The 27896-nt window shown below is 39.2% G+C and overlaps 1 protein-coding gene across 6 annotated transcripts in view; it reads right to left on the minus strand.

Moving 5' to 3' along the window:
- The window catches only part of Acsl4 (acyl-CoA synthetase long chain family member 4), a 63978-nt gene that overhangs the window by 26189 nt on the left and 9893 nt on the right, over nucleotides 1-27896 (minus strand). For 2 of the 6 annotated variants that reach the window (XM_040744483.1, XM_040744485.1), the window contains exons 2-4: nucleotides 17691-17750; nucleotides 9354-9406; nucleotides 224-753 (exon numbers count right to left, since the gene is read on the minus strand). In XM_040744483.1, the coding sequence (XP_040600417.1) occupies nucleotides 224-574 (351 nt within the window). In that variant the 5' untranslated portion in view covers nucleotides 575-753; nucleotides 9354-9406; nucleotides 17691-17750. Of the gene's footprint in view, nucleotides 1-223; nucleotides 754-9349; nucleotides 9407-17690; nucleotides 17751-27896 lie in introns of all 6 variants that reach the window. The other 4 variants (XM_040744484.1, XM_040744487.1, XM_040744486.1 and 1 more) reach the window with 4 other exon arrangements.

A 27896-nucleotide genomic window follows, 5' to 3' on the forward strand; every position in this document is an offset into this window, starting at 1 on the left:
GTGAGACATTTTCCACCATCACAATAAGCAATTAAAATACGATTCAATACACTGAACTCCCAAAAATCCCATTATGTGAATATTCAGAAACTATGAGACCTCTGAGAATTCATTACCAAGCACTATGATACAGTGCCAGCATTCTTAAAGTACACTTGATTTATGACAAAGTAAACTGATCCTCTGTCATTCAAACAAATGAAAAAAGACACAAGTGCTTTACCTTCTTAAAAACCTTTCCGTTGGGCTGCATTTCATTTTCCTCACTTAGGATTTCCCTGGTCCCAAGGCTGTCCTTCTTTCCAAACTTGGCTACAGCATGGTCAAATAATTTATCCAGAGTATCGGCTCCAGGGATGTCTATGACAGCTAGTGAGTCGAAGTGCGTGACAGAGCGGTATGGACTTCCAGGTTTGTCTGAAGTGGGCTTAGCTTTTATTCTCTTTGCCATAGCGTTTTTCTTCTTGGCATTGGTAAGAAAATACCATGGAATAAATATAAGGGCACTGTATATTGTTATTAACAAGTGGACAGGCAGCAATATAATGGTGAGCACATTTAGCTTAAGTTTCATAGTGGAAAGGCTTCTAATATGGCGCTTATTGGTGGTTATTCTTTGGCTTTTAAAGCCTTAGGTTTCTGGAGAAGGCAATAATGGAAGCAGCAGTAAGAGTAGCAGTATAGCCAAGGTAGTTCAAATTTAGTGATACAGATAAAAGTTAGTAATCTTTGGAAGCCGACAATAAAGGACACCTGTAGGTAAAGACAATGAACCAGGCAGAGAATAGGGGAAAAAAACAACAAAAGAATATTAGCAAGTTGACAGCATAATTAATTTAAATATTCAGATCTTATTAGTTTAAATAATTGATTTGCTATGAAAAGATGAAGGAACTGGCATGAAATGCTGGCATTTTCAAGTCTAGTCATTACTGACAAACATTTTTTTAGTGCAAGAACTTTTGGATTTCTGTTTTTTTCTGTGTTGAGCTATAAGAGTACTCTGGATTCTTCTCTAAATCAGGCAAATACCAGTAATTTCATGCTCACGTCAATGCATGAGGATGCAAAGAACACCCAAGAGATATTATGCATACTTCTTTATTAAGATAAACTGAGCTAAGCTGATCACTATCTTCCCCAAATGGGAACAATACAATTATAGAGCAACAATAAAATTATAGAGTTCTTTCTTAGGAACCATGCTGTGCTCAAAATCATACCAGTTCCCTGGGAGGAGCAGAGGTCTGAAATAGTGTTAAGTCCTAGCCCTGGTCTATCATGAGTTCACATACCCAGGGCTGTCAGCATATAAGATAGGTCTAGTAGTTATTTTTCAAATTGGGTTGGGGTTTGGGAGCAGGGTTAACAACTAAACAATTTCTTTTAAGCTCATGAGAACCACCCATATACTACCTTGGAGTTATTTATTCTAGGTGAAGCAGAGGTTTTGAATGTCCTATGATCTCAGAACTCCCTGCAACTTCATTTCACTCCTAAGGCACTTCCAATGAAAAACACTGATGTAATACTCAACTACACTACAGTGTGCAACACAAACAACAGATGTAAGAAGACTTCAGAGCAAATACAAAACGGCCAAGAGTATGCAAGGGATTGGTGATGGTTAGGTGTAAGCTGGATCTCAGCATGGTGAAATGAACCAGAAACGTAGTCACTGGGTTTCTGTATGTGCCTCTGCCACTACCTGACTATGTAACCTTGACCAATCTTTGTGTGATCAGACTAAATAAGTAGGCCTTACTTAATTAAGCCTGTGAAACCCCAGTGAACTCTACTCACAGATTCCTGAAGATATATATGATTTCAAGAGATTCCTAAAACCATTTCATGAACCTAGATAGAAGACATCAACCTTTACCTTAAGGTTTTAGGCCTACATGAATTATTTGGGACTTTCCAAGTTTAAATTCTGATTTACATTAAACCTAGAAACTGCTTTCTTGGTCTCTCTGACTAGACTGGTCTATCTAGTCACTTACCTCTTCAAGTAAACTGTCAAGTGTCTATTGCAGCACCCAGCCCTCTGACACACAAGATTACTATTCAAAGTTTCTTAACTGCCTAAGACTTCAATAATCTTTCCTTCATCTACTTTCCTACATTACTAAAAATATCATCACTCTGCTACTTGATTTCATCATCATGTCCACACATCTGGGCAGAAAACTTTAAAGCGCAGTTAAATCTAAACCAACATCTTTTTTTAAGACAGGGTCTCACTGTGTATTCCTAGTTAGCCCAGAACTTACTACATAGACCAGGCTAGCTTTAAACTCATAACTATCCATCTGCCTCTGGCTTCCAAGCACAGGAACTACAGGCATGTGCTGCCAGCCTGGCTCCATCATTTCTTGTAACAAAGGTGTCCTGCTACTCCTCGATAAGCTTTAAAGAAGTCATAGACAAGCTTCCAACATGCATAATTTAAAAAAAAACAGGTCTTAACAATAGTTGAAGACCAAAAAGGATGTCTTCAAGTTTATACAATGTCCCCCATTCTCAACTAAGAAACTGGCAAACTTAGGACAGCAAACACATACATACTGTCTTGTGCATACTAGCTTTAAGTCTTGCTAAAAGAGAAACTCCTACATAACCTTTAGTGCTTAGTACAGAGACACAGATAAATACTCTGCTCTTGTACTAGGAGCAAATGAACTGTTGTCTACAAACCTTTGCTATCCCAGACAATGAGCATACTTGATTGAGCTGGATCTCAGCTTTAGCCTCAATCTCTACTATCAAGTGTGACTTTGGGCTGGTAAAAGCTTGAACTCTGTGGGCATCAGCTTCATCTGTAACATAGAAATACTGTCCGAATTACCTATGTCATAGTTTTCTTGGAGGAACCCTTTGTCTTCCTTGCTTAAATTGGTGAGGAATCAGAATTGGCCTCTACCCTACACTCTGTACTCCTGTCACTCGCTCCTGTTGCTTTACTGACTCAGCTAAATCACATGCTCCTCTGCACCTGTACCCACGCAGCTTCATTTGCAGGGACACATTATTGCATAGAATGTCTCGCTTGATGATAGACAGAAACCCAACTCTACTAGTGTACCCACTATGTTACTCTCCTAAGTCAGCTGCCTAATCTTCATACCACCATTTACTCCTCTATAGTCTTATTCTCCGTTGCTGTCCTTATTCCCCTGGCTATGGACTCACTTCCATGTGTCTATGGCCATAAGCTCTCTTCTGTGACCGCATGAACTGTCGATGTTCCTATCCCTTTACCTGGTCATCATGCCTTTGTCTGCTCATGGCCATGGTGACAGTGCTCTGCCCATTCTTGCCATTCTACTTAATTGTTACCATCAGCATTTATTTCATCTTAAAACCCATTCCTTCTTTTGTACCTAACTCTCAGCTATACCCCATTTCTTCTCTTTAGACATCCTATAAAAAGTTGGGTACTCTATCACGCAATTCCCACTACACTCAGGTCTTTGTCCCCTACCACACATCTAAAGGGCTCTGGTCAGTGCCACCAACGACCTCCACACTGTTAGATCCAAAGGTCAATCAAAACTCTGTATTCATCTTCCTTCTCCCAGTCGGTCTTTAATACGGCTGTTTCCTTTTTTCACTCCCAAGACACCAGATTGCAATTTTCTTCCTATGTCTGGCATTGTCGGTCTTCCTTCTTTCTCACTTCCCTGATCCCTCAATACTATAGTGTTCAATTCTCTAATTGCTTCTCTATCTACCCTCACACCTGTACCAATCTCATTTGTCTCACGGACTGAAATATCACATATGGTGATGGTTCCTAAATAAGCCCTTAAACCTCAAATTTGTATAATCAATGGTTTCCTCAATGGTTGTATGTAGAAGCAATTAAGTTCCTAAATTTTAGCATGCTCAAAGCACAGCCACTGATCCTTCTACAACTGTATTTTACCCAGCCTTGTCTCTTTGAGTACATTCCCTGCTCCGAGTTTCTCTTCCCTGCCCTAGCACACTGCTCTAGTCCCCTATGTTCATTACTGTTTGTGGCTACACTATGTTGTGACTCTGCTGTCCCGCATATTGCTGTTTCTGCCAGAATTAGTCTCCAAAGATACCCATGTGTTATTTTTGCCTACTTTCTATATTTAATCAAGTAAAACCATCTTCCCGGCTAGACCTTCTCTAGCTACCCTATTTATAAACTACTCTTGCAATACTCCCTCGATTTTTCTCCTTACCACCTTTCACTAATATACTATTGGGTCCTCAAGTTCATTGTCTATGTCTCTACTAGAAGTTTCATGAGGAGACAGTCTGCTGCTGAAACCTCACCAACCAGAAGAGTATCTCTATGTGTCAGTTCTTCAATAAGTGTACTGCATAAGAACATACACAGAACTGGTCTGAATTAGAAACTGAAAGGGCACACACGCATGTGTGTGCGTGCGTGTGTGCGTGCGCGTTCTCGCTAGAAAAGCGGGAAGGTTCCACAATTTGTACTTGGCGATTTTGTTTTTACTGATGCCCCTTATGAAGGTATGCTCCCATTTTCTGTATGAAAAGTAGGCAGCACCCCCATGTTATTAGGGTGCAAACTGAGTTGTTATCCCTTGAAGTCAGGTGACGGACCTCTGCTTCTGGATAGGAAGCACAGGAATAGTTAATTGTGCCTTCAAACCTTTGCTGTTCCAGGCGGGGATCATCTTCATAAACAATTATTGAGCATTTCCAGTGGAAAGTCTTCTAGATATATTTTCATTTAGTTAGTCAATGAACCCTTTAAGGTGATATTGTTATTTCACAGAGATGGTACAGGATCTGCCAAAGTTGGCACAGGTGAGTGGTGATTAGTCTCACTTTATTCATTTGCAAGTTGGTATCTCCACCATATGCTCACACTAAGAGTGACAAACCTTACACAGGAAAAAAATACTAGCAACGATTTTGAGCACTGATTTTTCCTTCCTCCAAAAGCATTGTATGAGGCGAAAAGCCCTTTAGATGTCTAGAAAATCTAAGAAAGTTTAGTGAAGAATCAGGTACAATTTTATTTCCTTTTTTTCTGATGTCAAATTTAGTAGGTATTTCATTCCAGTTACTTCAAACATCCTGAGACAGGTTAAATGCAAAAAGCATTAGCGATACATTCAGCTAAGGCCCAAAGTAAACACTACATACTGATTAAAGTCTGAATTTAAAAGAAACTTTTCCACCAGAAGCATATGATACAATATCAATTTAAGATGATTAATGCCAAGATACAAAAGTTTCAGAAATGAACAAAACCAAGCAAAGATCAATGCATCTTCCACCATAGAAACAAACTAGCATCTCTCTTTTATACTAAGACAGTGGTTCTCAACTTATGGATCATGACCCCCACAGTAGTGGCATATCAGATATTTACATTATAATTTATAACAGTAGCAAAATTACAGTTGTGAAGTAGCAATGAAAATAATTTTCTGTTTGTGGTGGGTCATCACATCGTGAGGAAACATATTAAACAATCACAGCATTAGGAAAGTTGAGAACCACTGCACTAAGGTTTTATAAAAATTTTTAATAAATCAATTTGAAAATCAGCAATCAACTATACAAATATCATTTTAGTCACATTTTCAAATCACATATTATTTACGAGTAAATTAAACATCAACTAACGATATTTTGCTCACAGTTGTATCTACCAAAAATTAAATCCTAAAATTATAAAATTTCAACAGATTAAACAGATAAGAATACCTACTATGCTTTAAAAGTTCATATTTCTAAATAGATGGTGCATCACCGAGATTTTTATAAAAGGGTGGAGTGCTTTATTAAAAAATATTTCACATACTATTATAGACATTCTGAATTTGAAACATGAGACTGCTTACGTTCTAAGTTACAAAATGAATACCTACGCTTGGCAAATAAAATCAAGACTTTAAGGAGATGCAATACAATTTAATTTGCATCACAGCTTACCTTAACAACTTACAAAATGTTAGTAATTTAAGACAATAAATGAGCTGAGATAGGTTAACAAGATAATCTGCAGCACCAAATCTTTCCATGAAATATATACATATTATGCTCCCCTGGTCAATCTCACCAAACTAAAATTGTTAGACTGAAAACAATGATTTGTACAATCATACTCAAAACTCAGTTATTAGGCCAAAATAAAAACCTTAGGTGGGGAGGGTGCTTGCACATGTATGTATCTGTATGTATACATAAGCACACACACATCCACACACTCCCCTTCACCAACATATACATAAGTAGCTATTGTTTTGCTTTAAAGTACTTCATGATTCCAACTGATCTTTGCATGCGTCTCTCACAAGATTAGCCAAACCTGTTTATTTCATCACCTGGAGAAGCATTAACTCCTGAAGTCTCCATCCCGCCAGTCTTTTCCCGGCTTTTCCCAGCAAAGAGAGCACCCCAGCAGCCATGGTGAAGATACTTGTTCATGCTCTAGTGGGAGCTCCCTCCCTCCCATAATGCTTTAGAAAGATCCCCAGCATGCATCATAATCTAGGTCACAGTTTAGTATAATTGGGATCCTATCTCTGTATGTTGAAATATGGAGATTTAGAAGTCAATGTTACTGCCTACACACTTCACATCTATACTGTGTAGGACTAGATGTCTAGCACTCATCCTAAGTGATAAGAGACACAATTGATTTTTAAATAAGTTTTTTTTTCAGTTGGTAATTGTCTGTAATTTAATTCAAAGTTCTGAGGAACTTGGAAGAGAAATATATTAGAAGGTGACACCACCTACTGGCAAAGCATGATATTACAATCCAAGTTCACCAAACATCGCTAAAAGAGAAAAACATCCTAGGAGTTAAGTATTGGAAAGAACTAGAAATGGATTAAGGCTGTAAAAATGAAACAGGCAGCACAAAGATGATGTCAAAGCTCTACAATGGCAGTTAAGGAGTAACTTCTACAGGTTGCTGCCAAGAGAAATAACTTATTGTGTAAACTTTCTGTCCAGAAAGCCTTTGGTTCACTGAGACTTGGAACATGTTAGTTTTAATCTTAACATATGTTAACCAAAAATAACAGTTACAGAACCGAACTTTAATGCTGTTACAGTGACTGTTTTTATTAAGAAATACACATAGTCCGTCTGTAAGCTATGTGTCTATCTCGTTACCTTACATAGTTATTTTAATAAAGTTTTATAATGGATGGATAGTTGTCAACCATTGAGTGTAGGTTAAAAAATCCCTGTAGTTAATATTTCCCACCGGAATGCCTTTGTGTTACAGGTAGAATTTTGCAACTGTATTTAAAACAAAACACACACCAAAAAACTTCACCACATACCCTCCCTATTTGAGAGAGGTGGAGGCAGTTTAATGGGCTGTTTCTTAACCAATGCTGATTCCCAGTACTTTATACTGCTAAAAGTTATGCAACATAGTCTTAAATTATTTCTTATAAAGAGGTCATATAAGCCACTTCAGTTCAGCAGCCTAACCACTATGATGCATATTTCTATCATGTTGTTTTTTTAAAAGAACACTTTGATCTTTAATGTTACATATATCTTATGAGTAAGACTAAAAGAGTTTGCTGGGCGGTGGTGGTGTACACCTTTGCTCCCAGCACTCCAGAAGCAGTGACAGGTGGATCGCTTGAGTTTAACACCAGCCTGGTCTACAGAGTGAGTTCCAGGACAGAGTAAAAGAGAAAAGGGCACATAGGAGAAACCCCTAGATGCCACTTTTACCTTAACAATTCATTATGAGTGCCTTTAACATTCAAAAAAATATTTTAAAAAAAGTGGAAAGGTACTCTTAATGTTAGCATTTCCATGTTAAGGTCACTTTGTTCTTTCTTCTTACACTGATATTGCTTTTCTGGTTCATGTTTCACCAAGGTGTGTGAGGCAAAGGCAATAAGGAAATTATTTTATTTTGAAACCTATTTTGAGATAGCTGGAACAAAGTTATGACAACTAATGGGGAGCCTCCAAAGTGCCATAGGGCACTATCTGAAAACTCCTGAGCATAAACGGCCAGGTGCTCTGCCAACTCACTGACAATTTCTACTCTTCGCCTTCAGAGTATTTTTTCTGTCCAACCCACATGGGCTACACTTCAATTGCTGTAGGCAAGCTGCTATAAATGTGTACGTGTGTGTAGGTATACATGCATGAGAAAGGAAGTACTCTCTGGAGAGATAACTACAGAGGCGTGATATATTCACCCTCAGCAGTCTATTGTACAAAGGAAAAGCTAAAATTACTAATATGCTACCTCATTTGTCAATCATGCAAATAGCATAGAGCCTAAAGAAACTGAATTCACAGATAACTCATTCTGGTCTCATCTGTGGCCATGCTAAAGATTCTTCTAATGCAAGCTAACGAGTGGCCATCGATTAAGGCATGCAAGAACATTAAGTCTTTTGAATTTCTTCCCACTGGGAAATCAGTCATTAGCATGGAAGAACTACTCCATCTTCTGTTTCAAGTTCATAACTCAGTACAATGAAATCAATTCTTAAAGGACCAGAGGCAACGTCAGAGCTGCTGAGCCGTCAAGTCTGAAACAAACGAGCCTGTCATTTCGCATCTGTAAAATTCAAAAGTTGGGTTCTGATTTCAACACATCAAAGACTAGTTTGGTGTTTTAAGGACAGGGGTAATGACACAGAGCTATTTTGTTACCAGGTACAGTTGTTTAAAAAAAACCTTACAATCTACTGTAGGTATATCCTTTAGATTGAAAATGGCTAGCATTAAAGAGAATGCATGCCTACTGTTCCTTTATGCCACTCTTCAGAGTGTACTAGTAAGAACTTCTCCACTAGCCAGCACTGGCCTAAAAATCCACATTTGGGAACCACTGAACCAGATAGTTTTCAAGTTCTAAGTCTCAAACATTATAACTTCAAGTGCTGTGTTCGGTTTTTTGACTCTACACATCTTGGTCCAGAATAAACACCTCAGTGAAAGACAATGTTGATATTTAAGTTTATGTACATAAGATAGATACTTACATCAGCGTGAGAAATAGACACTAAGCTATAATAAGCTTCAATTTCTGAGATATGCCTAACTGCTACAATGAATCAGTGATGGTGTGCTTGCTATCCAGCCTACCAAAAATAGCTTGGACACCTCTGTCCTCAAAACTGGACTCTAATCTATAAATCCATTTTGGAGCGTGACTCAAAGAGAGGATCTAACTAGTCCTCCCCTTCTAGAATGGAGTGACACATGGTTGAAGGTGCATAAAGTAAACATGTTTTTTTTTCCATTTTACTTTTTCCAAGTAGATATTAGTAAAGTTTCTCCCTTAATAGCCTCAAAGCGAGGATGCAATTATATATGTTACGTCCTGAAGGACACATACTTACAGGTTTCTTCTTTCCCTTTTAAGAAGAACAGGTATATCTCCCGTGATTTGATTCTGCAGTGAGAGACAACAATTATGAGTACTGTGACACAGGACATGAATCCTTGCCAAAGAAAACCAGGTGACAGCCCACATTTTCTTTGCACCTTAGGTCAGGGTAAACTAACAAACTACTAAGATAAGGGACTTTAGGATTTAGTTCAGATGAGTTCATTGAGTGGGACTCACTCAAGAGACAGGAACCAAAGCCCTGAAAATAATGACAAGAGGCAGAGGTCATGTTCTTAGTGGTTTGCACTTTTTTTGTTGTTGTTGTTTTGTTTTTTGAGACAGGGTTTCTCTATTTTGTTTTGAAGCCTGTCCTGGAACTCGCTCTGTAGACCAGGCTGGCCTCAAACTCACAGAGATCCGCCAGCCTCTGCCTCCCAAGTGCTGGGATTAAAGGCGTGCACTACTAACGCCTGGCTTGGTTTGCGCTTTTGATTCCTTCTTTATTGAACTAGCTGCTGCTAGCTGGAACCATTAGTTTTCTGCTGTGATATTCTTAAGGTAAAGCAAAGATGTTTTATGGGAGCATGTAATCTACAGGTGCTCACTTCTGCTACGTTTAATAGAATTTTTTCCAAGTTAAACTTAGTATCTATGATACACTTCTGGGGAGGTAGTGCTGAAGCCTCTGGGTCTGAGGCAAGTGTCTACCTATATTAAAGTCATGCTATTTGAGATTCTCTTATTTTTCTCCAGTTATTAACACAGGAGCAGCAATGCATATGCATATTAAAATAAAGGTCAAAGAGTTCACAAGGTGAATATTGTAAAAGAAAAATTTCAGTTTTGTACACAAACAATATAATTCCCTCATAGAAATTTCTGCTAACTACAATATAATGATAATAATAAAAATAACCCAACCATAAAACAATTTAGAGATTTGTAGGTGGCAGGAAAATTTAGAAGGAAAGAGAGGAGGAGGAATACATTAAAAACTACCCACTACTTTGCTGAATTTAGAAAATAAATGCCATCAACAAATATTTGCAAATACTTAAGCCTACATAATACAGGGCGAAGCTGGGAAGCACAGTCACGCATCAGAACTCCCTCCTAGGCAGAAGTGCACCTCAGCTTTCACCTTCATCTCCACCACAAAACCAGCTATGCAAAAACAACTCAACACAAAAGAAGGGGCTGGACAGATGGCTCTGGGGTTACAAGCCCTTGTTGCTCTTGGAGAGGACCTGGGTTCAGTTCCCAGAACCCATGTGGTGGCTCAAACATCTGTAACTCCAGTCCCAGGGGATCCAACACCTTCTTCTGACCTCCAAAGACACCAGGCATACATGTGGTACACAAATACACATACAGGCAAAACACTCATACACATAAAGTAAATACAGCTTCTTAACAGTCTACAACCATAAAAGGCATTTCTTTCATCATAAGGGAGCTAGAGGTGTGTAGCTCAGTGTAGAGCCTGTGCTTAGCATATGTGGCATTGGGTTTGATTCCCTAGTATCAGAACATGGTCCAAATGGAGTCCTGTGAGGGGAATTCTGAGTGCTTGTGAGACACCCCATGAAAGCAAGACAAGAGCCTTGTGACCTCAGTTTCTTCAAAATTTTTCTTGGAATGTGTTCTCATGCTCCTGCCAGGTGTAGTAGACTTGTCCTTCTGATTGTACACCTTACTCATGACTCTTCTTAACCCTCAGAGGATAAATTGCCTGATGCTCTGATTAAAGTTGGCTATTGCATGAGACTTTCGACCACATCGTTTTTTTTTTTTTTTTTTGGCCCTGCTTTCCCAGGTTTAGGATCCCAACAACTAGAGTGGCCACACCAAAGAAGAAAATGAAGACTGTAATGGCTACCCAGAAAATAAAAGGAAACCAAATGACAATTTCTCATCTAGCCAAACCGAGTATCCCACACAAGAAAACCTAATATTCAACTCTCCCAGCCTCCCTCTACAAAAGAGCACCCTCCTCTGGGTCATTCTAGTCAGACAAATTGAGAAATGATGTTATATGGAAAACCTAAGCAGATTACTATAAGTAGGTTTGATATACAGGTGATCAGAAACAGGGATGTTTTTGCTAAAATTATAAAGCAAACCTTATTCAGGATTTTCTTCTTCATAAATATACAAATGTTTTCAATATAAGGTGTTGGGAGCCATGTGGACTAGTTTCTGACCAGTATATGACTGCTTGTCCAATGTGTCTACAGATGAGGCAAAAGTCTTTGGGGAGAGTCTCACCCAGTAAAAACCAGTGGACTTTGGGGACAGTGCAGAATACTGCTGGAACTGTGCAGGGGGCACACTCTCTTCTCTCTTATAATGACTGATGGCAGTTTCAGTGTCATTTTGTCAATCATGCATGAGAATGATGTGATCATTCCCGGAAACTCCATTTTTTTCCTCAAATATCTTCCCCTAAAATTTTTGGGAGTTGATACCCATCTTGTCTGGGGATGCCAGATGTTACTTCAGACCCTGAGAGCTCTTCTAATTCAATGCTTGGAGGCAGATCACCTTATTTCTGTAAATATGTTCTGAATGGGATTGCTATTCTTGAAAATGTGTGCCTATGTCAATCACCTTTTAGTTTTGCAAAAACAGAATATACCTGGCTGGACAGGGTTTCTGTGGCTTTGGAGGCTGCCCTGGAACTCACTCCTGTGGATCAGGCTGGTCTCCAACTCACAGAGATCCTCCTGCCTCTGCCTCCTGAGAGCTGGGATTAAAGGCGTGTGCCGCCGCCACCCGGCTGGATTAACTCTTGAGGAAAGACACAATGGTATGTAATGTTCTAATCTTTGCAGCAGATAAGAATGTCACATCTCTACCCTGGCCAGAGGTAGATTCCATTCTTTTGTCTGGGAGGAAATAGCCCTGGTTTTTCGAGACAGGGTTTCTCTGTGACTTTGGAGCCTGTCCTGGAACTAGCTCTTGTAGACCAGGCTGGCCTCGAACTCAGAGATCCCACCACGCCTGGCTTTTTTTCCCTCCTCTTCATTTGTTTATCTCCTCCGCTCTCGCTCTCTGCCACTGTAATAATAAACTATAGCTCAGTACTCTCTATGGCTTGTGTTCCATCTCTCGCGCCTTTCCTCTTTCTAATTTCTTTTTTCTAATTTCTAAACTTTTACAAAACAACAGTGGCAATAAGGAAGTTGAAATATATTGGCTCAGCAAACTTTCACACATGGAAAGTACATAATATAGTTTGTTTCTAGAGAATAAGCTGGTAGTGTAGAAAAATACCGTGACAATTATGGAAGAAATAGAACTGAGAAATTCTAATTCAGCAAATACAAGGGATAAAAACTACATCCATAGAGATAATGAGAGTTGAGTTAACAAAATGAATTTTTCCAAAGGAGATCCCAAAAATGTTACAAACACATGGAAGTATTGTTAAACCTCAGATAACTTCATACTTGGGAAGAAACTTCAAAAAACTAACCATTAGAACGTTTTGGTTTGGTTCCTCTCTGTAAGTACATTAGTCGTTAACCAATCATTTTAAAACATTCTCTGGAAAGTCAAGAAAAGTCAAGTAAACACTAAGCTTGTGATAGCATCTGTTGGAAATGCTCCAGGCATGAGCTGCTCTCTCTCCTGTACTTAATGTCTCAAGCGTCGATGTTAAGTTGAAAATAGGATGTTTTAGAGATGAGTGGAAAATAATAAGGGAAATTGGCACATTGTGTTCAAACCTCAAAGTAAATTCAAGCTGGGCCAATTCCAAACAATTTCCTTAGTAATAATTGTGTTTTATCCTCTGTCAGGGCCCATAAAGATGGCTCCTCTTCATCCTGCCTCAAGGTTAGAGAGTTCAAAACTGTCCTTAGTTAAGTCTAAAGACCTAAAGGTCTAAGGCGTGACTACTGCAGGATGTCTTGGTCTTGGTATCCATGTCTTATCTAAGTAACAACAGATATGGGCTCGGTTGTGTTTATTCTTGACCCTCAAGGCTGGATAACAGGTGTGGTTACCAAATGCTTGGAAGATTAAGAGAAGAAAGTCTGTTTTCTCCTTATACATGATAGTTGGGGTACTTAAGAATGCTGAAGAGGGAGGCAGAGGCAGGCGGATCTCTGTGAGTTCGAAGCCAGCCTGGTCTACAGAGCGAGTTCCAGGACAGCCTCCAAAGCCACAGAGAAACCCTGTCTCGAAAAACCAAAAAAAAATGTTGAAGAATAAACTTGGGGCGTTCAGTATTCACTGGGTTTCCCTCCTGAAGATTCTATCCTGTGTCTCTCTTCTTTTCATCTTTCCCCGCCCTTTCTAAATCCACACTCCCCGTCTCAGGGGCAAGCCTGGCAAGTTGGTTGAATCTGACTAAAGGCCCACAAACACGGGTTACCACAATTAGGGAAATTGATAACCCTCTAATGATAATTGCCTGTGAGTAAAAAAAAAAAATCACCCTATACTGGAACACAGCATAAAACTTTAAAATATTGATCTCCAAACCAATTATGGCCTCATTATGGAACGCATGTTTAAGTTTTACATATGCACATTTATGCCAAATATTAAATCTAGCTGTTTTAATATTTGTAACCTTTTGTATTTTCATGCAAATGTAGTACCTTCCAAATTTTCCATAAAATAAATGTATACTTGGGAGCTGGAGAGACAGTCTAGTGGTGGTTAAAAGTTCTTACTGCTCTCCTAGATGATCTGAGTTCAGTTCCTAGCACCCACATTGGGTGGTTTAAAACTGCCTGTGACTACAGTTGCAGGGGATCTGACCATGTCCTCTTCTGGAATCCACAGGCACTGACTGCCCATACCTACAAATTGGTGAATACCAGCGCCAACAGGAAAAATTTGGAAGTTGAAATTCAATACTGCCCAGTCTCAAAGTATCCATTCAAATACATATTGATAAAGCATTATACATTAATATTTATAATAAATATAAAAACAAAAGCCAAACATGGTGGCATACACCTTAGGGAGGCTAAGGCAGGTGGATCTCTGTGAATTCAAGACAAGCCCAGTCGACATGGAAAGTTCCAGGTCAGCCAGGGCTACATAGTGAGACCCTGTCTCAAACAAACCAATAAAAATCTTACTCTGGAAAATTCCAGTTGATACTACCTCAATTGTTTACAGCTACCTTCACTAGTTACAGGAAGTATCGACATATCCCACAAGCTGTGGCCTGATACATAATTTCATTTCTACAGTGTTCTGAGAAAGAAAAAAAACAGTAACTTGTAGGGGCAAAACCTCAACAAAGTAAAGAAGTTTGGCATGACAGCAATGAGGCATATCATCATGTGTCCTCTGGTATGAGGCATCTTAAAGAGCACAGTGTTCCCAAGGCAATTATGGCCAAATTGAATAATTTCAAGACGTCATGGATAAAAAAAAGAAAAACCAGAAGTCCAAAATTGAGGACATTCAACAAAAAAGCTGAAGTATATAAAGTCCGGGCTCGATGGTATAGCACTTGCCTTCCAAGCATAACACGATAGGTTCAAGTGCTAACATAGAGGATTTTTTAAAAGACATTGTCATAGTAACAGGAGAGTAAGAGACAGAACAAGGCAACATGATTCTAGACTGTAAACTAAAAAGAGATCAGCAAAAAAGTTTTATGATCTGACTGGTAGAGTATACCAAAATTAAAAGTGTTGATGATTATGTTATTGTGTGTACAATGTTAATATTAGGTGAAACTGGATGAAAGACCCATACTATTTTTGTGCCTCTTTGTCAATGCCTAAAAACTCAGAAAATGAACAGTTTCTCAAAAATATGCCACTTCATGTTTCCAGAAATAATCTGACTGTACTCCTTTCCCCATACTCTCTCGGACACTAAACTGTGTATGTACAAAAACAATTTTCATTCAACACTTCATACTTTTCTTACATTAGGTTTTCATTCAAGTCCTTCACCCAATTTTCTATTTGTCCTTAGGTATTCATTGTTGATCCTTCAAGAGTCCTTTTCATATTAAGCACATAATCTTTTTGTCTGAAATATTGAAAATGTTTTTCTCAGCATAGCTTTTCTTTTGACATCTTATTCTTTCTCTCACACTTTGCATCCTAACCAGTTTCCCCTCCCTCTACTCCTCCCAGTCTCTCCCCCTACCACTCCTCTCCCCCAGATATTACTCCTCCTGTTTCCCTTCAAAAAAGGGAGCAGGCCTCCCACAAATAGTCACTAAAAATGGACTAACCAGATATATAACAAGATTGGGCACAAACCCTCATATCAAGACTGGACAAGACAACCCAGTAGGAGGAAAAGGGTCCCAAAAGCAGACAAAAGAGTCAGAGACAGACCCTGTAGGCACGCACGCTCTCCCACCGTTGGGAGTCTCACAAGAAAAGCAAGCTACACAACCATAAGGTACGTGCAAAGGACCTACCTCAGACCCATACAGGGTCTGTGTGTGTCACCTCAGTCTCTGTGAGCCCTTATGAGCACTGCTTAGTTGATTCTGTGGGCTGTATTGTTATGCTGTCCTTGACCCCTCTGGTTCCTACAATCCTTCCTCTCTGGCTTATGCTTCCTCTGGCTCCACCTAGTGTTTGGCTCCTGTCTCTGCATCTGCTCCCATCAGTTTTAGCTTTTCTTTTCAATTTGGGTGCTTTTTTAGACAAAGTTGCTTTTTTTTTTTTTTAAATGTAATAAGATATCTGCCTTGTGATTCCCAGGTCATCTTCTCATTTCAAGATTATAAAATTCTTCTCTGTATTTGCTAAATCGAGATTACTGAGCCAGCCAGTCTTTGGTGGTGCATACCTTTAATCCCAGCACTCCGGAGGCAGAGGCAGATGGATCTTTGTGAGTTCAAAGCTAGCCTGGTCTACAGAGTTAGTTTAGTTCCAGGAGTCACCAAAGCTACATAGAAACCCTGCCTCGAAAAACCAAAAAAAAAATTACTGAGCTACGTATCTATCTTTTGGGGGTGACAACAAGAATGTGGGTAGGGAGTCTTGATATATACTACACAATACAATAATATAGATGTAATACTTTGTTACTTTAGTAAGCAAAAAGCATCGCCTTGTACCATGCCCCAAAGAAACCAGAAAAACTGTTTAACACCCTCTTTTGGGATAGTGCTCTTATTTTAGAGACTACTTTATATCTCTCTACATAGAATTGTACAGGTAACTACCTTTAGTAGGAATACCTTCATGGACACAAGGTAAAATGTCTGTTCCACTTTGAACTCCTAAAGCCTGTCTTCTCCAATAGTCCTTAAATTGAATGGTATCATCCCGGATTATGATCTACAGAGCACGAGCCAGGACTTATTACCTCTGCATCCCACTATCTTGCGGCTGTCTCATAGGACAAAAGTAATGGAAACCAACTCCTGGTGTGCCTTTTTTTCCTCACAGTTCACCTCAATCTTCATTTGTCTGAAACTAATTTTCAGGTAGGGTTTGTTTTTTAACATTCTATTCAGCAGACATTTTGAAAACACACTTAAGACAAAAGGTTACTGCTCTATTTGAGAAAAATGAGACATTGTAACTAAACACAAATCTTTAGTGTTGACTCACAAATTTTATATATATCGTGACAATGTCAATATTTCTTTGCAGGGTTAAATCTACAGTATTCTAATAAAATTTACACTTACCAACTTTGAAGCCTTATTTACTTATTTACTTACTTATATTTACTTATACCTACTACTTAGGTAGATATCTATACTACCTAAGCTCTACTGACAGTCTAGTTTTTTGGTTTTGGTTTTGTTTTTTGAGGCAGAGTTTCTCTACAGCTTTGGAGGCTGTCCTGGAACTCACTCTGTTGACCAGGCTGGCCTTGAGCTCAGAGATCCACCTGTCTCTGCCTCTCTCAGTGTTGGGATTAAAGATGTGCACCCACCCTGACAGTCTAGTTTTAATTCCAAAAGAAACTCATCTCAGCTAATAGTTCTATTACTACCCATTATTTTCTATAACTTCTCCCCCAGCTAATTAGTACACAGCTAGATATAGATTTGTCTAAACTACAAGGCAACTTCCAGACTTCAACTGAGACAGGAAGATAAATTCTACTTCTTACTAACAATGTTAAGGACTTTGAAGACAAAACAGTTTTTTTTTATTCTTTTTAGGTATACTCTTTCTATGTAGCCCAGACTGGCCTCAGACTTGGGAATCCTAATGCCCAAGTCTTCTGAGTGCTCTTATTACTGGTCATGTAGCACCTGAACAAAATATTAGAATGGAAGAAGTGAACTCAGTTTTAAAAAGGGACTTCTTCTCATAGATTAAGAACATTATATTAAGGCATAGAAGTATGCTAAGCCAGGGATAGAAGTACCAAATGAGCCAGTACTTACGTGTAAAATCAAAAACAGCCAAATTTGTAGAACCAGGAGAGAACAGTGGTTTACCAGGATCTGAGGAGAAATAAGGTTGTAGTAGTCAAAGGACACCAAGTTTCAGTTACACAAAATAATTCCTGGAGATCTATTCTGCAATATGGTGACTACAGATAACAATACTGTCTTGCACACTTAAAAATCTTGCAGGGAGAACTTTTGTGAAGTAGTTTTGTCAGCCATATGCAAATAAGATGAGAGGAAAATTTTGGGGGGGTGCTGAATTGGTTTATTTATAGACTGTGGTGATGATTTTACAGTGTACACTTATCTGTAACCTTATCAAGCTGCACACGTTAAATATATTCAACTCTATATACCAACCATGCCTCAGAACCCTTAAAAGATAGGATACTAATTATTGTCTATTTGTAGAACAATTGTTGTGTAGCTATTAACAGATCTCTCACAGTGAATCCGAATGAGCATGCGTAGCAATGAAGACGCCAAACAAGTCTACCCATTTCTCCTTTAGAAGTCTACACAGAAAGGAAAGGGAAGTAGGGGAAATGTATAGCTCACAAAAAATAATAAATAAAAAGGAAGTCTGTGTAGCTCACATTCCTTAAGACAGTTTTACGTGAGGGAGCTTTTCTTCTTCTGCCGTCAGTGGCAGATCCAACTTGACTGTTTAGAAGCACCCAATAGGTGACAGAAGCTTTGAAGACATGAACACTGCCATCACCTCAACAGCAGCTCAAGTATGTTAGACAATAAACTGAGGAAGAACAGGCACTTAACTGCCCAGCATCTGCCTAGCAAGTTGATTCCAGGAGTGTCCTGATCCCATGGACAAGCCTGGACTTCCCAAGGTTTCATTTAAAAGAGTTGAAGAAAGTACTCCAACGAAGTATTTGCTACTTAATAGAGCTTGCTGAGAGAGAATCTACTACAACCATGGCTTGCCACAAAATGTGAGCTTTTTTTTATTCAGAAGTCATAAGAAGTCACAGACAGACAGACAGACAGACAGACAGACACACACACACACACACACACCCTAATAGGCATGATCATGATCATAGACATGACAAACAGTTTCCTCTGTAAATGACTTAGGAAGAAAAAATAGAATCTATAGAAACAAGGTCTTTCAGCTAAAACACAGCCTGCTCCTGTGGTTCTGAACGTGTCATCAGGGAGTACCAGTGATTTACCCTCTAGTACTTACAGTCCTGCACATCTACTTCCAGTAAGGATGTATTATAGTTTCAGCAGAAGTGGGGTCAACCAAAAGAAATTGGTGCTGTAAGTCAGACAAAAAGGACCTTTATATAGTGTTGAAAAGAGTAGAAATTGGCCAGGTATGGTGGTAATCCCAGCACTCAAGGAGGCAGATCTCTGTGAGTTCGAGCTCAGCCTGATCTACATAGCGAGTTCCAGGACAGCCAGGGCTACACAGAGGAACAATGCTTTACAAAAAGGAATTTGGCAATGTGTAGCAAGAAGCCTTAAGTCATATCTCATGACCTGTTAAGATTGTGCTTCTAGGAATGTCTTTAGAAAATGAGAAATGGAGATACACACATACACACATAAAAAAGAAAGTGAAATACAGCTATCCTGTGGGAGAGATACAAGAAAACTAGGAAAGACCACAAAGGGACACTGGTAAAATAATGCTATACTTGTGGTATCAAATACCATACAACCATTAAATACCCATTGTTAAAGAAGAGTTTATGGATGTGCGAAAATATCCGAGGCATGTGAAATAAAACTGGTTTAAGATGAAACTTCAGGTACAACACTCTCTGAAATTCATGGAAGCAATACCCCAAAATGGAGGTGTCTAGATTGTGGCTGTTTACATCTTAACCCTCAATTTCCCCACACTCTCTAAAGCTTCCACAGAGAAGGTATGCCTTACATTACTACTAATAAGGTAGAAACCTAGCAACAGTCTTTCAATTATTTCTAGTGTGTGCTACGTGTGTGTGCTGATAAGTGACAATATGTCCCCAAAGGTGTTTGACCCGACTCATGGGAATAAGTGATAGTTAAAAAAAGCCTGGTTGATTTTTTTCTGTTTGTTTGAGACAGTTTCTCTGTGTAGATCTGGCTGTCCTGGAAGTCCCTATTAGATAAGACTGACCTTGAACTCACAGAGATCTGCCTGTCTCTGCTTCCTGAGTACTGTGACTAAAGGCTTTTTTTTTACTTTAAATGTAGTAATGGAAGTAGATTGGATCCTTCCTTTATATTATTTGTTTGTTTATTTATTTGGTTTTTTGAGACAGGGTTTCTCTGTGTAGTTGTGGCTGTCCTGGAACTCACTCTGTAGAGCAGGCTGGCCTCGAACTCAGAGGTCCACCTGCTTCTGGCTCCTGAGTGCTGGGACTAAAGGAGTGGACCACTACCATGCAGTTGATACTTCCATTTTTAAACCAGATTTAAAGTCAAATAAACAATATTTCTTATTGTAACTATAACGCTAAGTTTTTGCTAAGCCTAGGTCTCCTTGCCATTCCCTACCCTAAAATGAGACTAACAAAGGCACAGGATTGCTGCAGTTCACTTAGTTGCAGCCCTCAGCACAAATTCATAAGTAAATAGTAGCCAAAAAGAAAGAAAAGAAAAACACACTACTGTTTTGGCTCTACGGGAGTCACCCCCAGAAATACTTTAACTGCCACTAAGTTAATAGTATCAAAAAGCCAACAATCATGAAGTGTTCCACACACAATTGAAAGTGTGGGTCATTTCTGTGGACACCACAGTTCCATTTACCTTTTCTATGAAAACAAACAAGAACACAAATAATAGAAGACAACTGCATAACACTTGACAGGTGGCACATCATACATTCTCATTCCACAATGAAAACATTTCTAGTTGATTGACCAGTCCCAACCCCCTATCTATGAAGCCTATAAGTACTCTTTTAATATGTGTGTGGGGGAGGGGGGTCCTGTGTGCCTGTGTCTGTGTGTGGAGTAAACACAGACTCTTGTTTTTCTACACTGGTAAGCAGAGGATATTTGAAGAGACGGGATTTCAATAGTAAACTCTACTAATCCTGGCTTACCACCTGGCCTCTGGGAACAAATATTCAATTCTGGAGGCTATCACCTTACCTAACAGTCTTGCTTCAGATGTCCATACAACTGTGAGACCTTGCAAATATGTACTGGCTGACTTTGCAAAGCAGGGCTCAAAAACCACTGATTTTTTTTCTGTCCCTCAAAGTTTCCATTTCCAAATGTTTGGGGCAACAATAAAATATCATTAAGTAATCTCACTTCCTGTAAGGCCAACATGACTATGACACTGTCCTGCAATAACCTCGGCAGGGCCTTGCTACAGGAAGTTCACAGCCCTGGCAATTATGAAAGGAATACAAGGGCCGTGCACGTGATTTTATTGCAATACGCAACAAGAGATTTCCTCAAAACTACATAATGCATGCCCACGTTAAAGGAAACTGTTCCACTGCTTATATGGAAGTGCATGAAACCAAAACCAGGATCCATCAAGAATGGATTAAAACTAGGTTGATCCCATTTCCCGGCTTGCCAAAGAGTGTCACTGAGTTACACATGAGTCCCCAAAGAGCAAAATCAAACTCCTTCTCTTTCGGGAGAAGTGTCTCTAGTTATCCCCTACTTTAATTCCCACATACAGTAAATAAGGATGTTTAGTCACAGTAGCCAAAGCTAGTCTTCACTGTACAAAACACTTCCAGGTAAACACTCCTCTTTGAATTCATAGTCAAGAAGCCCCCTTTGTCTCTATCACATACGCATGCATAAGGGTAGACATGCGCGTGCACACTACAGACTTCCAAAATCTACTACAAGTTTAGTTATGTAAAAGTGAATATTTGTAATCCAGCTAAAATCTAGAATAATGATAGATAGATAGATAGATAGATAGACAGACAGATAGATAAATCAGATGCATTGGAAGGGATAGCTCCATCGATAGTTTGTTTTGTTTTTTTACATTCAAACAGATTTAAAAGACGATACTGCTATTTTTGAAAATGAGTTCCAATTTCACTTTAAAAATCAGAAAAATACTGCCAAGTTAACTTTATCAAACAATGGTTCTCCACCTTTATAAGTAATGCACACTTTGTGCTGTTTTGTAAAAATACATAACCACTTAAAATTTCCCATCTATAGTTTTCTGGAGACCTTAGAAATGCCTATCAAATAATGCTTGTCTGACAACCAGCCAACGACAAAAGACTAAAGCACATCTGGATGTCTGTACACTAGTGCAGCGCCTATAGATGGAGTTGCTGGAACGCTAAGAACCTGGGTCTCTAGTGCAGCCTACCAGTCAGCAAATGAAGAAATGCGAGAAAAGCCCACTGACTCACAGGTACAGTGAGTGCTCTGCCCAAGGTTAAGGCTCTGATTCAACACTGCACACCAGCTGAGAGACAGCCTGCAAGCAGGAGTCAATATGCCACCACTAGACAGCCTTGGCTGTGCCACTTACGGGAGGGAGGTGACTTCTTAGCTCCCAGTTGCCACCAACTATAAAATGGAAAGAACATGGCTAATATACACAGCATTTGCCATTATGAACTTCAAAGTTCTCCTAAGCATTAACTTTCCTCTTTCGCCTCCTTTCCTAACACACACTGTTCCTCTTCCATGAATACTCTGTTCTCTCTTTCTGGCTTCCTTTAGGTATTAATTTAAGCAGGACTGATAGAAACCTTTTCTGACTGCCCATTTATGTCATATACAATGGGCACTGGGCCCCAAAGCATCCTTGAGCACGGACTTAAACTTCTCTAAGTTTTTGTTCTGCCTTGGTTCTCCCACTGAAGATGGAGGTCATACTGGTCTTGATCACTGTACCACTCGGACCCCATACAGATGCAGTGCTGGCTCCAAGTAGATTCTTTTTAAAACAGATTTATTTATTTATTATGCACAGTGTTCTGCATGCATGCAATGCATGCCTACAGGCCACAAGTAGGCACCAGATCTCATTACAGATGTCTGTGAGTCATTGTATGGTTGCTGGAAATTGAAACGAGGTCCTCTTAACCTCTGAGCCATCTCTCCATCCCAAGAAGATTCTTAGTAAGTATTCCTTAAATGAATATTGAATGAAACTACAATTCTTCAAGGAAGGATTTCTAAGTTATAGCTTTTATGCTAGGTTGAAGTATGCGTCTCTTCACAGCTTTAGAGAATGCTTCTTCTCATATACTGGAAGGCTTCTCATTCAACACAGGAAGTTTCATATTCTTAAGTACAAAGTATATGCCCTTTTATGAGGAGAACCATAACTTCATAAAGCAGAGAAAACAAGAATCTGTTCAGTATGTTTACACTTATTATTAATATCATGTCTCATATTCCAAAACCTTGATTTAACTAGACTATCAGAACCACATGTTATACCTAGCGTTCAGCTCCTTGAATATCAGCTGAAACCTTGGAGCATTAGTGTCATGACTGGAGAAAAGAAACAGAAGGTCAAACCATGAACACAGAAGAAAAAGTATTTGAAATGGTGGGAAATAGTGAAACAATAGCTGCATATCTATAAACTGCCACTAGGTGGCGCCACTATCACTAGATAGTCAATAGAGAAATGAACCATGGACACAATTATCAGGCGGTTTACAAAGCATAACCTGCAAGCTACATAATCTATTTATATTATAGTGATGGGCAACACATTCAAGTTCTCTAGTCATAAAATTTAAGGACATTGTCCTTCAGAGGCTTGTGGAAGGTAAGTTTGGTTAACACTTTGTCCTAAAGATTCCTGTCAGCTCACTATTCTAAATGTGGAGATTCTCAGTGGAGAAAGGCAGATTAGAAAAACCTGGAAAGTCTTTGCAAACTTCAGGGTGAACCACAAAAGAACATGACAGTCAGACTTTACTACATACAAAATGTTTAGAACCGACAAATTTAAATGGTCCAACTTAACGTACACATATATTAAGTAAGGCAGTACTACTGCTGAGAGCACCAATTATACATGGACTATCAAATACATTTTCTATGAGTTTAATATTTTTCAAGATTAAAAAATGTTCATTTAAGCCGGGCGTTGGTGGTGCACGCCTTTAATCCCAGCACTCGGGAGGCAAAGGCAGGCAGATCTCTGTGAGTTCGAGATCAGCCTGGTCTTTGGACAGCCTCCAAAGAAAGAGAAACCCGGTCTTGAAAAAAAAAAAGTAAGGTGAGCTGTGTATCCACATACATCGAACAGTAAGTGTTGGTATCTCACCTGGTGAATACTGCCCATAAATCCCTAATACATTTTAGCTTCTGCTGGATCAACAATGAAAAGTGCCTTCAAGACAACCCTTTGCAGTTACAAATATATCATCTTTAAAGTAGACAGTAATTCAATCCTCTTTGAAGCATCTATAACTGATGTCAACAGCAGTAAGAGAAGGTAGCTTGTCTTTTCATATATATGGAGCAATCTGTTGCTTACCCTTCTTCAAAAGCAAGACCAAGGTCAGTACCAGAAGAGGATGTTGTGAAATGCTCTCTTACCACGCATTCCATGCATCATCTTGAGCTCAGCTGGCTATGTGAATGACCTGCAGTTACGATTATTTTTATTTTTTTAGATTTATATTTATGCTAGTGAGTGGTTTGGCTGAATGTGTGGTTGTACACCATTTGCAAGCCTGTTGATATCCATGGAGGTCAGAAGAGGGCACTGTATCTCCCAGAACTGGAGATACAGAGGACTGGGAGCTGCCATGTAGATTCTGGGAACTGAATGGGATCCTTTGCAAGAGCTCTTTGCAAGACTCTCCAGACTGGACTTTTTAAAAGAATAGTAAAACTTTTGACATACTTATTTTACAGTTTCCGGGGCCACCTCCATGTAGGCAAAGGCAATGCACACAGATACTGATTAGGGCATTCCAGGATAACTTCACATACTTATGGAGACCCTATCTCAAAATATCACTGTAAAGGTTTTGTTTTACAGTTGTCACTCCTAAAACAGCCCGTACTTTAAGGGGCTACCACCTGTGCGGAAGTACATGCAGTACCCACCTCTGTTACCACAGAGGAAAATGGAAGGCATTCCTTTCCTGCCTGGAGTTGTGGATAGTACCATACTAGTCTGTACTAATCTCTCCCTGTATGCACATCTCTATAATCAAGTTTAATTTAGAATTTGGGCAGAGAAAGAGATGCACAGCACTAGGGACTAGTAAAATGATTATAGCAAGGCTCTATAAATTTTATTTAAAACTCATGAATTATTCATTTCAGGAATTTTCCACTTAGTATTTTCAAGCTGGTTGTGGGTAACTGAAACTAAAAGTGAAACTGGATAAGAGGAACTCTTTGGAAAAGAAAGATATTCTGTATAAATAACTTAATATTTAATCACTTGACAATCGGGAAAATATTTTAGAAATCAATGTAAATGTATGTGCATACATATAATTTTAAAAACATAGTTGTATATAAAATTCTGGCCTATATACTTGACACTAAAAACAAAACTTAAGTAAATGAATCTAAAAATTTCTGGGGGTTATTTTGAACTGTAACATCCTTAGGAGATCAGTCATTCTGCTTTAAAAAAACATAGCATATATAATTGTGTTTGAATGAAGATGCTAATGCCAACATTTCTATTTGTGGAAATAAACACCACATGGGCTTCCCAATTAAGAGTTGCATAACTCACAAAAGGTGCACCTGAGCCTTGCCTTTTCTAGGTTCCAATTATGGGAACAACTTGCCTCCAAGAAATTCTAACTTATCTCTGTGACGGTTTGAAGGAGAATATCCACGCCCCTGGGGTCAGGTATGTGAACACTTGGTCCCTAGTTGGTGGCACTGTCTGGGGAAATGAGGCAAACTAGCTGGAAGTCTATCACTCAGGTGGGCTTTGACAGGCAGCACTTCCGGTTCACTCTCTCCGCTTCCTGTTCAGGGTTGAAGATGTAATTTCTCAGCTTTCTGTTCCTGCTGCCATGTCTGCCCCTTTCCACCATGCCTCCCTGTCGATGGCCTCCTATCTGTCTAGAACTGTAAGCCCAGAAACACTTTTTCCCTAAATTGCTTTTGTTCATGGTATTTTATCACAGCAACAGAAAAGCAATGAATACATTTTGTAAAAAAAAAAAATTATCTGGGCACAGAGAATCCCAATACTCTCTGAAACCGTTTTGTTCTTGTCTTGGTACTTGATGCTCTCTTCACCCCAAATATTCCACAAAAGATCTTACAGCCACGCTAGACTAAGCTAGCAATTAACAAAATTTAAAAGTCTCTGGCCAACCCTATGAATATCATTATGCCTGGCCTACTTTGCTCTGCTCTACTTTTCTGAAACATACTTGGCTGGCAAGGGTTAAGACTACTACTTAGTTCCATCCTTCAGTAAAGCTATGGATTTTCAACTATTCGTCTAGCTTACTTCTTGACTCCAGAGCTTCAGTGGCCATGTGAAGCACACCATCTTTTACTTGGGCTCATCCTGATGCTATATCACTGTGCTTTCTATCTTCTCTTCTCAAAGCCATGACTGGCTTTTTTTTTTTTTTTTTGGTTTTTTTGAGACACGGTTTCTCTGTATTGTTTGAAGCTGTCCTGGAACTAGTAGCTCTGTAGACCAGGCTGGCCTGGAACTCACAGAGACCTGCCTGCCTCTGCCTCCTGAGTGCTGGGATTAAAGGCGTGGGCCACCGATGCCCGGCCTATGACTGGCTTTTAAGCTCACTCACCACGTTCCTGTTTCCTGTCTGAGAGCTGTTTGAAATTTTCTATTTAAGAAGCAGAGATGCCTAACACATTCTAAGTACAAGTAATGCTCACCAGCCTCTCAGCAGTTAAATAAAATGTACTGACTTTGTGGGAAATAAAGGAACAAAAAAATCATAAAAAATATATTTTACCTAGCCTTGGTGGCATCCTCCTATTATCCTAGCATTTGAGAGGCTAAGGCCTGCCATGAGTTCGAGGCCAGCCTGGACTACACAGTGAGTTTTGAGCTGTATAGTGAGACCCTGGCTAAGAAAGAACCTGGCTAAGAAAGAAGAGCAACAAAATAACACATTTTTGCTCCTAGGCCCCACAGTATAAACCCAGGAGATTATAATGGCTCGATTTGTTTAACTAATGCTTCATGAGAAAGCAGGATACAGATACACATGCTCAAATCAAATCAAAGTTCCTCTAACATGTTTCTTTTTTCCCAATTCTCAATTTTATATACTACAGAGCTATCATAAAGATTCATGTTGTTATAGACACCTAGATTTCCCTTTACTTTCCTAAGTTGCAAAATAAGATCCTTTACCATACACAACTTTAGCCAAAATCTAGACATGCCTACTGTTTTCTACTGTAAGCAAAATAAGCACACAGGTTCAATTTGAAATTTTTTTCACTAGAATCCCAGTTCACATACCAAAACTTAAGTGACATTCCACATAGCGCACTTATACCTCATCACTTTAGCAACAGTTTTGTGCTTGTGTGGAATCTATGTGTGTGTGTGTAAGGTATATGTGCACATGTGTATGTATATGCAGGAGCAAGCACCGATGTATATGTAGAAGCCAGGAGACATGAGGTATCTTGCTCTACTCCTCTTCACTTTATTCCTTGAGTCAGCGTCTGTCACAGAACCTGGGACCAGGCGTATGAGCCAGTGAGCCTCCTGTTGCCATCTCCCTGTAACCCCAGTTACAGGGAGTCTTTTAACCATGCTCAGCTTTTTTACAAGGAGATTTGAATTCAGCCCTCATGTTTGCATAGCATGCACCTTTAACCCCTGACATATAACTACAATTTTAATACAGGCAAAGTCTGTATAGATATGACAACAGAATGCATGTATGGTGGTGGCCCTGTGGAACTATAATGAAGTTTACAAATACCTATCGCCATATAAGGTTGTAGAAAAATCCATTAGTCACATTTGCGATGTCACTGTTGTAAGCAAACCCATTGTGCTCCAGTCATAATTGAACCACAGAATGCAATTATAAACACCTCAGATACAATGGGCTCTACTGCCTAGCTTTGCATAAATGCAACCTATGATGTCCACAATGATGAAAGCAACCAATACATTTATCAGAATATAGTCCCATCATAAAGTGATACACATCTGCAACTTAATTATACTTTAATGGAAAACCATCTGAACTGGCTTGATATTAAGAACATAAAACTTTGTTCGTCAGCCAGGTGG

The sequence above is a fragment of the Mesocricetus auratus genome, unplaced genomic scaffold (genome assembly GCF_017639785.1).
Source record: "Mesocricetus auratus isolate SY011 unplaced genomic scaffold, BCM_Maur_2.0 Super-Scaffold_100003, whole genome shotgun sequence".
Lineage (NCBI taxonomy): Eukaryota > Metazoa > Chordata > Mammalia > Rodentia > Cricetidae > Mesocricetus > Mesocricetus auratus.